Source organism: Varanus komodoensis, unplaced genomic scaffold, assembly GCF_004798865.1.
Source record: "Varanus komodoensis strain SLA01 unplaced genomic scaffold, ASM479886v1 scaffold2, whole genome shotgun sequence".
Taxonomy (NCBI): domain Eukaryota; kingdom Metazoa; phylum Chordata; class Lepidosauria; order Squamata; family Varanidae; genus Varanus; species Varanus komodoensis.
Genome location: NW_025335568.1, coordinates 55,665,415 through 55,678,396, shown reverse-complemented (window position 1 = coordinate 55,678,396; position 12,982 = coordinate 55,665,415). Strand labels below are relative to the sequence as shown.

At 42.6% G+C, this 12,982-nt stretch overlaps 2 protein-coding genes across 5 annotated transcripts in view; one reads left to right on the top strand and one right to left on the bottom strand.

Annotated features, from left to right (window-relative positions):
* The window catches only part of PREPL (prolyl endopeptidase like), a 52,465-nt gene that overhangs the window by 22,444 nt on the left and 17,039 nt on the right, over positions 1–12,982 (top strand). For all 4 annotated transcript variants that reach the window (XR_006414606.1, XM_044429055.1, XM_044429056.1 and 1 more), the window contains exon 11: positions 10,488–10,704. Coding sequence is in view for 3 of the 4 variants with exons in the window: in XM_044429055.1 (XP_044284990.1) it covers positions 10,488–10,704 (217 nt within the window). In the remaining variant the exon portion in view is untranslated. The remainder of the gene's footprint in view (positions 1–10,487; positions 10,705–12,982) is intronic.
* The window catches only part of SLC3A1 (solute carrier family 3 member 1), a 37,585-nt gene continuing 37,300 nt past the window's right edge, over positions 12,698–12,982 (bottom strand). The window contains exon 10 of the mRNA XM_044429059.1: positions 12,698–12,978. Within this exon, the coding sequence (XP_044284994.1) occupies positions 12,967–12,978 (12 nt within the window). The 3' untranslated portion in view covers positions 12,698–12,966. The remainder of the gene's footprint in view (positions 12,979–12,982) is intronic.

Below are 12,982 nucleotides of genomic sequence, written 5' to 3'. Positions count from 1 at the left end.
TGCATCTCAGTTCGTTATTTTATTACAAGGACATTCCTTCTACACTGTTTACAATCCGAAGACAGTGAACAGACACATGAAAACTGGTTCAGCTTCATGGCCAAGAGTCTGAACTGTGAACCAAGAAATTGCATTCTCGGCTCTTATGCCAACCATAGTGGGGTATAGGTGAGATGATGCTTGCTCAACCTCAGTCCCAAGTATGCATAGATATAGGCATACTTACTCCAATATTGTAGGTGAGAGAGAGGAAGATGTAGCCACCATGACTAGAAGCACTGAGAGGTTTATCCTGCATAAAGTTGTCTAATCGCCTTTGAAAGATAGCTAAGTTGGTAGCTATCACTACGACTATGTACTGTGTGAAAATAAAGCACAGTATTAGCAATGCTAACGATATTGGATTGGGTCTAACAGAGCCCTGATACAGCAGAGACTTTTGTGAATGAAAGTATGAGAAGGCAATTTTAGTTAGTTAGTTAGTTAGTTAGTTAGTTAGTTAGTTAGTTAGTTCAAGTTTTTATAGACGATTGCAATAGCCACATGGCTGTCTTGCCAGTTTATAGCAATTAAAAACTGTCAAACAAAACATAAAAATCCAAACAACATTAAAAATTCAGTAAATAAAACATCAGTTCCAATAAAACATGCATTCCATTAGCAGGAGCACCAACCATCTTGACTAATTGGATATCTTCTATAAAATAACAATTAAAATTTTAAAATCCATCAATTAAAATACTAACCTAAAATTAGAATTAAAAATTAGAATTAAAACTAATTAGTTAAAATACTCCAAAATAAGAAAGTCTTTGTCTGGTGCTGAAATGTATACAAAGAAGGTAATTGCAGTACATCTCTGGGGAGCTGATTCCACAAATGGGGTGTCACAACTAAAAAGGCCCTTCTCTGGGCAGCTGCCTTTCTAGCATCCTTTAAAGATAGCTCCTGAAGCAGAACTTCCAACAAACATCTTAGGGTCTGTGTTGGGTTATATGGATGGAGATGCTCCTTTAGATATTCAGGTCCTAAACTTTTTCATAATTTCCTCTACTGCCCCCGCCCCATCTCTTTTGCAGCACCTTCCATGCTGTTCCAGGGAATCTTTAAGTCATGAGGACCAAATTTTAGGGGGGTGCAAGGGGATGAATGCTGGGAACAATAGATGGCAAAAGAAGAAGGGGACAGCAGAGGATGAGGTGGCTAGAGGGAGTCACTGAGGCAATTGGTGTGAGCTTAGGTGGACTCCGAGAGATGGTGGAGAACAGGAAGGCCTGGAGGAGTGTTGTCCATGGGGTTGCGATGAATCATACATGACTTCGTGACTAACAACAACAAGGGGATGTAGTGGACAGAGGGAATCTGCAAAAATCAGTTTGCTCTTTCCATTTACAAACTCCTAGAGTGCCCTGTCCCATGACACGAGCAGAACTTTGCTGATGTATCTCTGGATTCAAGTTTCAATTTGTGAAAGCTTTAAGCAGGCAAATTTACCAGTCATCAAAAAAAGGGACAGTAGGGTTAGGAGGACATAGGTCTAACTACAGTGGTACCTTGGCTCACGAAGTTAATCTGTTCCAGGACTCTGGTCGTGTCCCAAATTGGTCGTGAGCCAAGTCAAATTTAGGAGCCAGTGTGGTGTAGTGGTTAAGAGCATGGGATCGGGACTCAGGCGATCTGGGTTCTAGTCCCTGCTCAGCCATGGAGCCAACTGGGTGACTTTGGGCCAGTCACAGACTCTCAGCCCAACCTACCTCACAGGGTTGTTGTTGTGGGGATAAGATGGAGGAGGAGAATGATGTAAGCTGCCTTGAGCCCTTTGCAGGAAAAAGGCAGGATATAAATCGAAAAATAAATTAAATAAATAAATTTCCCCATAAGGGTCAATGTAAATAAGGTTAATTTGTTCTGCAACTATTTTTTTTACTCACAAAAATTTGAAGCAAAGTGACAAAGAACAGCAAAGATCGTGCCCATCTTGCCCCCCCAGCGATCGTGCGGGGGGGGGAGATGGGCGCGATCACGGGTGTGCTGGGGGGGAGGCGGGCGCGGGCACACAGGGGGAGTTTAGGGAATCGTATTGCATTAGGGAACAATAACAGAGCAGTCCTTCTCCTTAACTTAATACAGTGGTACCTCGGCTCATGACCAAATCGGCTCACGAACAGAAATTTCATAAAAAAATTTGCCCCAGGTTGCAAACTCCGCACCTGAGTGGGGAGATGGCCACGATCATGCTGGGGGCAGGGGGAGGGTGGCTGAGTTTGCTCCTGTCTTTCCTGCACGAGTGGCCGTGATTGCGCCCATCTTTTCCCCCGAGTACGCCCGTGTTTGCACCCATCTCTCCCCACTCCCTGCACGCCCGTTTTCACGCCCATTTCTCCCCCCTCAGTGCGCCGGGATGACAGGCACATGCAGGGATGACGGGTGCGATCGCGGTCGTGCTGGGGGGTGCGGGGAGATGGCCACACTCCTGCTCAAGGTGCAGGGGAGATGGCCACGATCTTTGTTGTTCTTTGTCACTTTGCTTCACATTTTTCTGATTTAAAAAATAGTTACAGAATGGATTAACCTTATTTACATTGAAGCTTATGGGGAAATTTAACTTGACTCACGACCAATTTGGGTCACGATCAAAGTCCTGGAATGAATTAATTTCGTGAGCCAATGTACCACTATATAAAGCTGCAGGATGCTGCCTAGCCTTAATTTTCTAGCAGCCAGTCAATTTTGCAATTTTCGGTCATCACATGTACATCCTTGCCTGTGGGCAGTATATAAATCTGGTCCAAGAAAGGACTATTTGATGAAGAATTGAGAAAATGGTGGATCAATTTATATCTTGGGAACTCAAATAAGAGGAAATAGTTTTTCATATCCCAAGCTTCACCTGACTCACAGAAACAGTGAGTGATTAGTTGGGATAAGCAGAGGGCACACACTGGAGTTGTAAGACTGTGAAATATCTTCTCAGAGCAGCAACACTAAGAATGTTAAAGTATTGTTTGAAATCAAATGTTTTATACAATAGATGCCAATTTGAATACAAAACTTGTGTAATAGAATACAAGCCTTGCCACTGAAAATATAGTTAAATCCTTTCTTTAAACAACAGTTGAGCTTGGTTGAAAAAGATGGAGGCTAGAACTTTTGAAATACTCCCATAAGTATGTCATATATATCTTACAGAATTTACCCAAGAACTTTGGACTGGGGCTTGCAATTGTTGGAGTTTTTTGGAGGTTGGGGTTGGGGAGTGTAAGCCATTCATAGAGGGTAACTTCAGCCAAAACAGGACAAGCACAGTATGAACATGTGCTTCTCTAGAGAGTATTTCTGTTTCCACACATTAAAAGAAGTGGGTGTGTCCTAAGGGGTCAGCTAACAGGAGTCTCATAAAAATGTTCTGGGCCACCTCTAAGATAAACATGTTGGCATGCCCTTATATCTCTGCCCCATGCAGGGACTGTAGGAGTATTTTCTTTGAAAACAGCTCAACTGCTGATACAACCAGTGTCCTCTCCAACTTGATGTTTCAAGAAATGCATTGTGACGTATATGTGATAGGAGGATTTCAGTTTGACTGCCTCCAAATGAACTATCCATGAGAGCTTGGCATTAAACTTGAGTCCCAAGTTTCTACGTAATGGAAAACAAAATATTTATTTGTTGTAAAATTTCCCTTTATAAATCTTCTTCTTCAGCAATGTTCTTCAGCAATAATTGACATTTCAGCAGCCCAGGACTCTAATCCCTGCAATAAATACTTGGAATACAATTTAGAAATAATACTGAGCAGAATAATTGGTCTAAAATTCTTTGAATCAGTCTTTGAACCTTTCTTATGAATTGGCCACACAATACTCACTCCAAAGTCCTGAGGAGTTCTGATGATTTGTATAAAAAAAATTGTGGCAAGAACTGTACTTCACCAATCATGGTTTGCTTTGAACAGTTTTTCTGGATGCATATCCTCTGGGAGCTTTTTTGACAGTAAAGAATTAATGAAAAGGTATCTTTCATCTGGGATAATGGAATTTCATTCAGGAGAAGAGGAAAGTAGCAAAAATCTACTTGTTGGGCTCTGCAATGGTCCCAAGAAAAGAATGGTTAAGAAAGTGGATTTGCCACTGATTATGTGATTTTATTGCCAGTAGGGCCATTATAAGCTTTTTTCCCCTTCTGCTAGCAGAGCCTGGAATCTGAACATGTTATATTCTCTTTGGAAATACATGTAATAGTTGAAATTTTTTACAATATGCTCATGTCTCAGTTTCTTTACTGCTTTTGCTATGGCATGCTTCTGAGCAGTATACTGTGCATCAAATCAACCTGGTTGAGTGAGTAGTTTTAAAAGTGACTACAAAGTTTATCAACAATTTTCAAAGGATCTAAGAAAGTCAGGAGTTGGTAGCAATAACATCCTAGGGGAGAGAAGAATAAGTCTATAACTTCATGGATCTTCTAATTCCACTGTACTTTTTATCACCTTGGATGGTCAAATTCTGTGTTGTAGCTGACAGAGAAGGGGTTGGTCCCATAACTAAAGATAGCAGGAGTTGTACTGGCATATGGACACTACCTGACCTACTAAGTTCTTATAATAGAAAACAACTGGTTGATCTTTCACACTTTTACCTTTTGCTTCTATGTTGTTGTTTAGTCGCAAAGTTGTGCCCGACTCATCATGACCCCATGGACAACCTTCCTCCAAGTTGTGCCCTCCACCATCCCTCGGAATCCACCTAAGCTCACACCCACTGTCCCAGTGACTCCATCTAGCCACCTCATCCTCTGCCATCCCCTTCTCCTTTTACCGTCAATCACTTCCATCATCAGGGTCTTCTCCAGTGAGCCCTTCCTTCTCATTAGGTGACCAAAGTATTTCAGTTTCAGTATTTCGCCTTCTAAAGAGCAGTCAGGGTTGATTTCCTTTCAGATTGACTGGTTTGATCTCTTTGCATTGGATCTATATATGTATATAAATCTAGCTGTCCCATTACATATCTGTAAATGGAACTTTAAAACAAGGGCCAAAGACCTTGACCAGTTTTATTAATTCCAAAGCCTTTCGAACTAATTGGGGGGGGGGGGGCTTAATTTTACAGGGGTTAAACCTAATTTATCTCGTATTATACAGTTGTTTTACCTAATTCTCAGCTATTAGAATTGAAGAATTAGCATTGGTCTAAAACAAAAAGGTGAGAACAATCTTCTCACTAGATAGAAGTACTCTCATTCTTTGAATTATGGAAGTGTGGGACAGTATATATTGATCAAAAATATTTGCTGTACCTGAAGGCTACAAATATTACTAGTGGTTCTTTTATCAAGCAGAAAAATACTTGGGTTATAGTCAACTGAAATCGTAGTTGCTAGACCACCTCCTGGCCAACCTCTACTATCAGCTTTTATTGCTATTATTGAATATGACACATAACCAGTAAGATAAGGGCACAGTTGTTGAAGTAACCCAATTTTCTTGAATAAAAATAATTCCAAACTAAACACAAAACTCTTTAAAATCCTCATCAGCTATTTTAGGGAGCTATCTAAAATTCCAGGACAAGATCTTAGTTGGGAAGGAATTTTTAGAGTAAGGAGGAAAGGATAGTCAATAATGTCCTGCCTTTTTCATGTATTACCAACAGATTTAGAGTCTATTTTGCTGTCCTATTGAATAGCTGTGTCTTTACTTCTGTGGCTCCCTTCATTCATAACATCTCTATACAATCTGATAAAATTCTTATAATAAATCCAATCCTTCCAAATGGTAATAGAAAAACTGTAAAGTTTTTGGGCTTCACGTAATCTAGAAAAAGCCTAGGGTATAGTAGTAACCTTGCAAATTATTACATGTATAAAAAAGTAGGTAGTACATTAACTTCTGCCACTTTGAGGTTTATTCTGAAAATAGCCCAGCTGTACTAAATCCAGAACTTCTGCAGAGGAAGAGTTAAAACTAACTATTGTTTATAAGGAGGCAAGATTGTATATTTACTATACGTTTTTATTTTCTACAAATTTATTTATGTATGAAATTTATATGTCGTCCAGTTACCAGCGTCTCTGGACAACTAACAACATAAATAAATTAACTCTGGCTGCAAATACAATATTAAAATTCAATATTAAAACATATTAAAATATTGATTAAATAAAAAGGTCTTAACCTGGTGCCAAAAAACATATAATGATGGCACTAGGCGGACCTCTCTGGGGAGCGCATTCCACAGTCGGGGTGCCACCACAGAGAAGGCCCTCCTCCGTGTACTCTGTCTCCTAACTTCTTTCACAGATGGTTCCCAGAGGAGGGCTTCTGTTGCCGATCTCAGGGGGCAGGAGGGCAAATAGGGAAAAAGGTGTTCCTTAAGGTATCCTGGTCCCAGGCCGTTTAGGGTTTTATAGGTAATAATGGAGCCCGGACTTTGATGGGAAGCCAATGGAGCTGATACTGGGGCTATATGAGAATAATGCCCAGTCCCCAACAGCATCCTGGCAGCTCTATTCTGAACCATCTGAAGTATCCAGACTGTCTTCAAGGGCAGCCCCATGTAAAGCGCGTTACAGAAGTCCAACCGGGAAGTAACCAATGCGTGTGCTACTGTTGCTAAGCAATCCTCCTCCAGGTAGGGACGCAGCTGATAGATTAGCTGAAGCTAAAGAAAAGCACTCCTCACCACCGCTGTCACTTGGGCTTCCAAGGACAGCTCCGGGTCGAGGAGCACTCCTAAGCTGCAGACCCTGTCCTTTAGAGGGAGTGCAAACCTGTCCAGGGCAAGGCCCAAGTCACCTACCCAGGAGCTCGAATCACCGACCAACAGGACCTCTGTCTTATCTGGATTGAGCTTCAGTTTATTGGACCTCATCCAGCCTATTACCTCGGCCAGGCACCGGTTCAGTACAGCCACTGCCTCACCTGGATTACTGATGACTCCACAGCCCAAACCTCTTTATGACCTGTCCCAGCGGTTTCATGTAGATATTAAATAGCAAAATGGAACCCTGCGGTACTCCATGGCAGAGTTGCCATGGTGCAGAGCCAAAGTCCCCCAGCACCACCTTCTGGAATCGGCCTTCAAGGTAGGAGCGGAACCACTGCTAAGCAGTGCCTCCTACTCCCAACCCCACCAGCCTATCCAGGAGGATACCATGGTTGATGGTATCCAAAGCCGCTGAGAAGTCCAGGAGGACCAACAGGGACACACTCCCCCTGTCTCTTGCACAGGTCATCATACAGGGTGGCCAAGGCAGATTCAGTACCGTACCAGGGTCTGAAGCCAGACTGAAATGGGTCCAGATAATCAGTTTCATGCAAGAGTACCTGGAGTTTTCCTGCCACCACCTGTTCCAACACCTTGCCCAAAAATGGGATGTTGGCCACCGGTCTATAATTGGCAGCTATTTCTGGATCCAGAGATGCCTTCTTTAGGACAGGCCTGATTATCACCTCAGAGAGGCATTAATAACCTCCAGAAACCAGGAATCAATCCTGTGTTTGGCTTTGGTCAGCAGCCATGAAGGGCAAGGGTCAAGTAAACAGGTGGTAGGATGTACTTATCCAAGCACCTTGTCCACAACATCGGGCCGTATTAACTGAAATTCATCCATTAATACCTGACCAGATGGAGTCACTGGTGTCTCCCCTAAGGGATCTAAATCAGTTGTGGAGTCCAGCTCGTGACGAATCTGAGCAATTTTCTCCTTGAAGTGCTGGGCAAAGTCGTCACAGCGGGCCATCAATGGTGGTACAATTACTTTCATTTCTCTGTTGCTGTACTGGAAATGAAGTTGTTCCCCATGTGATATAACTTCTACTCTTTCTAGAGGGTCACAAAATTCAAAAGTATTTATTGGGAGTGACCCAACACTCTGAAGAAATCTATCTATTAATTATTTTTAAAGGATAATTTCAATAGAACCAACTGTTGTTCCTACACTGACAGGGCACCGAGATTTTCCATCAGCCTTTAATTCTTCATCTTTTTGATTATATTATATCTTCACTGACTACCAAGACCTGAATTTGACCACAGAATGCACATAATAGTAACCATAAAACAATTACTTTATATTTAATACATCTGGCTTAAGTCCAGCCTACACTGGATTTTGGTTTGGGGAGTTTAAATCTGGCTCACCAGTTAGAGCATCCTGTCAAGTATCTTACATTATGTCTTGTAAATATGATGCTGTGGCAGAGACCCTTCACTCACCATCCCCAGTTAGAGCTGGGAGACGCTCTAATTCCCTTTGGGCTGAAGCCTGCACTCCATGTGGCACCAATGCCTCTTGATTTCTTACACTGCTGCTGGGAGGATTTTACCTACTTCTTGAGGGATTCATCTAGTAGTATAAAAAGCATATAAATCATTTTCTTATGTTGCTGAGAAGTTTTTGGCTGATCCTGTGGGTTTTAATATTTTTACTATTTTTGAAGCATTCCAATTCAACTGTTTTTCTTTCCCTTGCTAGATTGTTTATTTGCCATAATTTTTTCTGGCCTACATTAGAGCCTAACTTATTATTCATTGTGTCAGATTTTGTATGTATGCCCACTAGATTCCCAGTTCTCTTGCAGAGTTCAGATAATAATATTACACCAGAAATTTCCTAATTAAGGCCAGTTCTTTCACAACTGTCAACTGCTTTGTAAAGGAAGGAATAAACTATGTAACCTTAAATGAAACCACTCCCAGTAAGTAGAGCCCTGACCATCTCCTAACAGGAAACTTCCAGATCTGAAATGTGGGAGGCTTCATGGGCCAATTCCGTACAGTTGTTTTTCTGTGTTGTTGGACTTAACCTTTCTGGACTTGTAGCTTGGACAGTTTCAGCAATTTCTGCCTAGGCATTTTCTGTTGCTAAATTAATTTCCACTTTTACAGTCAGTTTAGTAAAGTTGTTCTAAGAAGAATGTTCCACAGATCAATAGAGAGTACAGGTGCGAGTACTGGGTATTTCATTTTCCCCTGATTTTCTTAGTGTAAAAAAAAAAGGATAAGATTTCTTTTTCTTTTGTTTTTTCTCCGAAGCAGGTAATAGATTGGAAGTGGGGAGAAATCCCCTGGGACTTAAACCCCTGCCCATGAGGCCCAGCCTCATAACTCAATGACAAATTTTTGGAAAATGAACTGAATTAAACGAAAATGAAAATAGATAGCTGGAGTTATATCTAAAGGGTACAGCTTGCAAAACCTATCTCTATCAAGATTTTCTCAGTCGTAATTGTTCCCTCACATAATAACATCTGCACACTCGCACCCATAAACAGTCTCACACATAAACAGCCATGCTACACAGAATGGCAGGCTGTTAGATATGAGTCCAACAGGCAGAAAAGCCACTGGGAGAGACCAATATTGATGTTGATAGAAGGGTGGAAGGTAAACAGGCAAGGAGGTGGGTCATTCGTAGCAGACGCTTTTCCTTAGATGATAGTTTCTCCTCCCACTACAGGTGCAAGCTCCCTAGTAAAACACTAGTAAAACCCTTCATCTGCCAATTGGCCACAGTGCTTGGCTGGCAAAGGAAAGCTAGGCACTCTCTCTCACTTTGCCACCTCTCTTTTCCTTTGGCATTTGGTGTTCCACAAAACATAAAGGGAGTGTAACTGGAGTGTGGCCACTACCACACCAGTGTTCTCTTGCTCCACTGCCTCTACCTTCTGGTTGGAATATCCTCCGCTCTTTCCCACTAGGCTCAGGGAGCCCCAAAAGTCATAATCTGTTTGCCTTCTTTACCGGAAGGGAGAATTGAAAGTACTGGCGTTAGAGCTCCTCAACTTACCCTCCACCTTGCTTCTTATTCATTATACCTCAACCAGGAACTAATACTCAGCCCACAGGCCTTTGTAAAACACCACACTGAATGTCCAGTCCCTTTCACAGGAAGACTTAGTGAATCTGGTCTTCTCTTTCATATCCTTCAGATTCTTCCTCAGCTCCTGGCCACAAAGAGCTGGTTGACAGAGCAGCATGGCTCCAGCAGGCAGCAGCTTCTGTTCCAAAGCCTTCAAATAGTACAGATAGGGAGATAAAATATATTCTTGTCTGATGCCTCTGTCTACAGGGAATCTTTCCTGTTTCTCCATATTCTTCCTAATATTTATTTATTATATTTATGCCCTACCTATATTCCTTTCCAAGGAACTCAAGATGGCTTACATAGGTCTCCTGCTCAGTCTTATCCCCACAACAACAACCCTGTGAAGTAGAGAGAGTCTATGAGAGTCTGAGGCTGAGAGTCTATGAATGATCCAAAGTCACGCAGTTTGTTCCCAGTTTGTTCCATAGATGAGTGAGGACTTTAACTCAGAATTCCTGAGTCCCAGTCCCACACACTTAACCACTAAGCCATACTAGCTCTCAGTACTAAGAGCACTTTTTAATCCATGATATGGGTTATGCATCAGACAGTCAGATGGTAAAGTCTGAGAGATGCATACAATTTCCCAGATTTAAAAATATATCTGTTTTGATTTTCAGAGGTGGAGGAGAGTTAGGACTGGGATGGCATAAAGAGGGCTGCATGATGAAGAAGCACAATGGTATCCAAGACCTTGAGGCCTGCATAAGGTTGTTACATGATATGGGATATTCTCAGCCAATGCATACAGCCCTGATGACTCTGAGTGCTGGAGGAGTTCTTGCAGGAGCCCTCTACAATAATCATCCCCACCTGCTGAGAGCTATGGTTTTGCAAGTGAGTTTATTACTATTTTATCTCATTCAGTGAGACTCAGGATAGTCTTTTTTTCCTGGATCTATTTGGAAAAGATCTCTCTCAGGACTTCTTTGTAAAGAGAGAGAGAGAGAGTTGCCAGTCTGTGATTCAGAAAGAACTATAGGTAAAACAGTAGGCAGAGGAGGTGCTGGTCTCAGAATAATGCCAATATCTGAATATATGAGCCTGGTCGCTTTGCCTGTCTTCCCCTCCACTCTCTCATTTGTTTTACACTCTTTAAGACCAAACTCCTGCTCATGGATGCACACATTAATGTGATGAGAGCAATTCAAGGTGTCATGGAAGCCAAGGAGTCCACGCTCTCTCACTAGGCTAATCTCCTGGCAGGGCCATCCAAGACAGAATTGTCAATGCTGAGACAACAGACAAAGACACATCTACTCTCTTCAGAAGTAACAATTATATCCACATAAGAGAATGGATATTGCTAATTGTGATGGGGGCAGAGCAACTCCTGAAAGGTAGTTACTGGGTGGCACTGGTAGTTCAAGGTAATACTGGCAGAAGATCTTTCACAGACAGTGACAGTTATGCTCAAGCTATGGTTAGCATTGTGCAGAAGATAAGCTACTTCTCAATATTTCTTACATTGCAAACCCTATGATGAAACAATTAAAAACATGAGATGCGATAGTAAAACATGAGATAGTGCCAGAGAATGGGACTTCTGGGTCAGGAGGCAGTCAGTGAGCAGAGGACAAGTATGAAGAGCACTGTTGCTAATGACTCAACTAGATCAAAGCTGAAAGTAAGACTAGTGGCTTACATGCAAGAGGCCGAAGTGAAGTCCAGTGCTGCACAACACCTACAGTTGGAACATGAAATGTGAGAAGTATGAAACAAGGCATACTGGAATCCAGAAAACAAAATATGTAACAGTCAAATATCACAGTTCTTGGCATGAGAGGACTAAAGTGGACTGGAATGGGATATTTTCAGTCAGACAAAGCGTATGTTGTTTCACTCTGGAAATCACAATCTCAAAAGAAGTGAAGTGGTAGAGCGAAGTGGTAGATTTGCATTATTGACCAATTGACCGTGAACCAGTAGAACTGTGGGCAAAGAAGAAATTAAAAAGACAATTCAGTGAGCAGAAAGAAATAGAAGACCTAGATGAATGACAGAAGAAACACAGCTCCTAAGGATAGGCAAGATGCAAATTCAAAAGCTGACAGAAATAGGGTCAAAATCCTGAACGTAACTTTTCAGTGACTGTAATGTAAAGACAAGTAGAGAAAAAGAACCATTATAATACCAGTACAAAGAAATTGTAGAGAACAATAAAAGAGGAAAAAACAAAACTCTTCCAGAAGACCCAAACAATCAGAAGGAACTTCAAACCTTGGTTAGGAATGCTACAAGACCAACAAGGGACTATCCAGTGCCTTTTTTGTAAAGAAAAAAAAAAAGGTGCCGGAACTCACCTCTTGGGGTCACACTTTTACACTAAAAAAGATTTTCAATTCACCAACTTTTTTTGAAATAAATAGGGGAAAGGGCAGGGACGAAGGAGGGGAAAGCCCGGTTGCAACACCAAGGAAATATAAAGAGACCTTCAGCCTGGCCCTCTAGGAAGGTGGCGAGGAAAAGCCCAGCCCCACAGCAGCCGTGGCCCTGCTCAGAGGTAAGGCTCCGATGCAGGTCTTCGTTTTGAATGCCTCCTCCTATGCCACACTTGTTTTCATGCACTGGATCTTGCAAACGTGCCCTCCGCATCCTTCCTCCTTCGCAGTTGTGGGCGCAGCATTGGTAAACTTCATAGGGGCAGTGTTTGGTTTTGGTCCCAGCAGAAGCAGTAGAGCAACCATTCCCAAGGCAGGGGGAAATGCTCCTTTCCACAACCCTGCCCCCTCCGGCATCTCTTGCGGCTCCCCGCCAGGCGCCCCTCACCCGCCTCTGGGCACCCCCACTTGCATGTGCTCACCATGCCCAGGCGCGGCCTGGATCCTGCAGCGCTCGCCTTTCAGCATCCTTCTTCCTCTCTATCGTCCTCTGGTTTCAGAGATCTCTGAGTGAGTCCAAAACCATCTCCAAGCAGGCCAGCTGTTGGCTCGCCACCCACCCAGCCAGGCGGGCAGCGGTGGGTATGGGGACTCCGAAACCTCTGAGGTGGGCTGGATAAATGGGCATGCTAGGCCAGATCCGGCCTATGGGCCGTAGTTTGAGGACCCATGCATTATGGGCTACAGCAAAGCCTTTCACTCTGTGGATCATCAGAAGCTATGGAAGTTCCTGA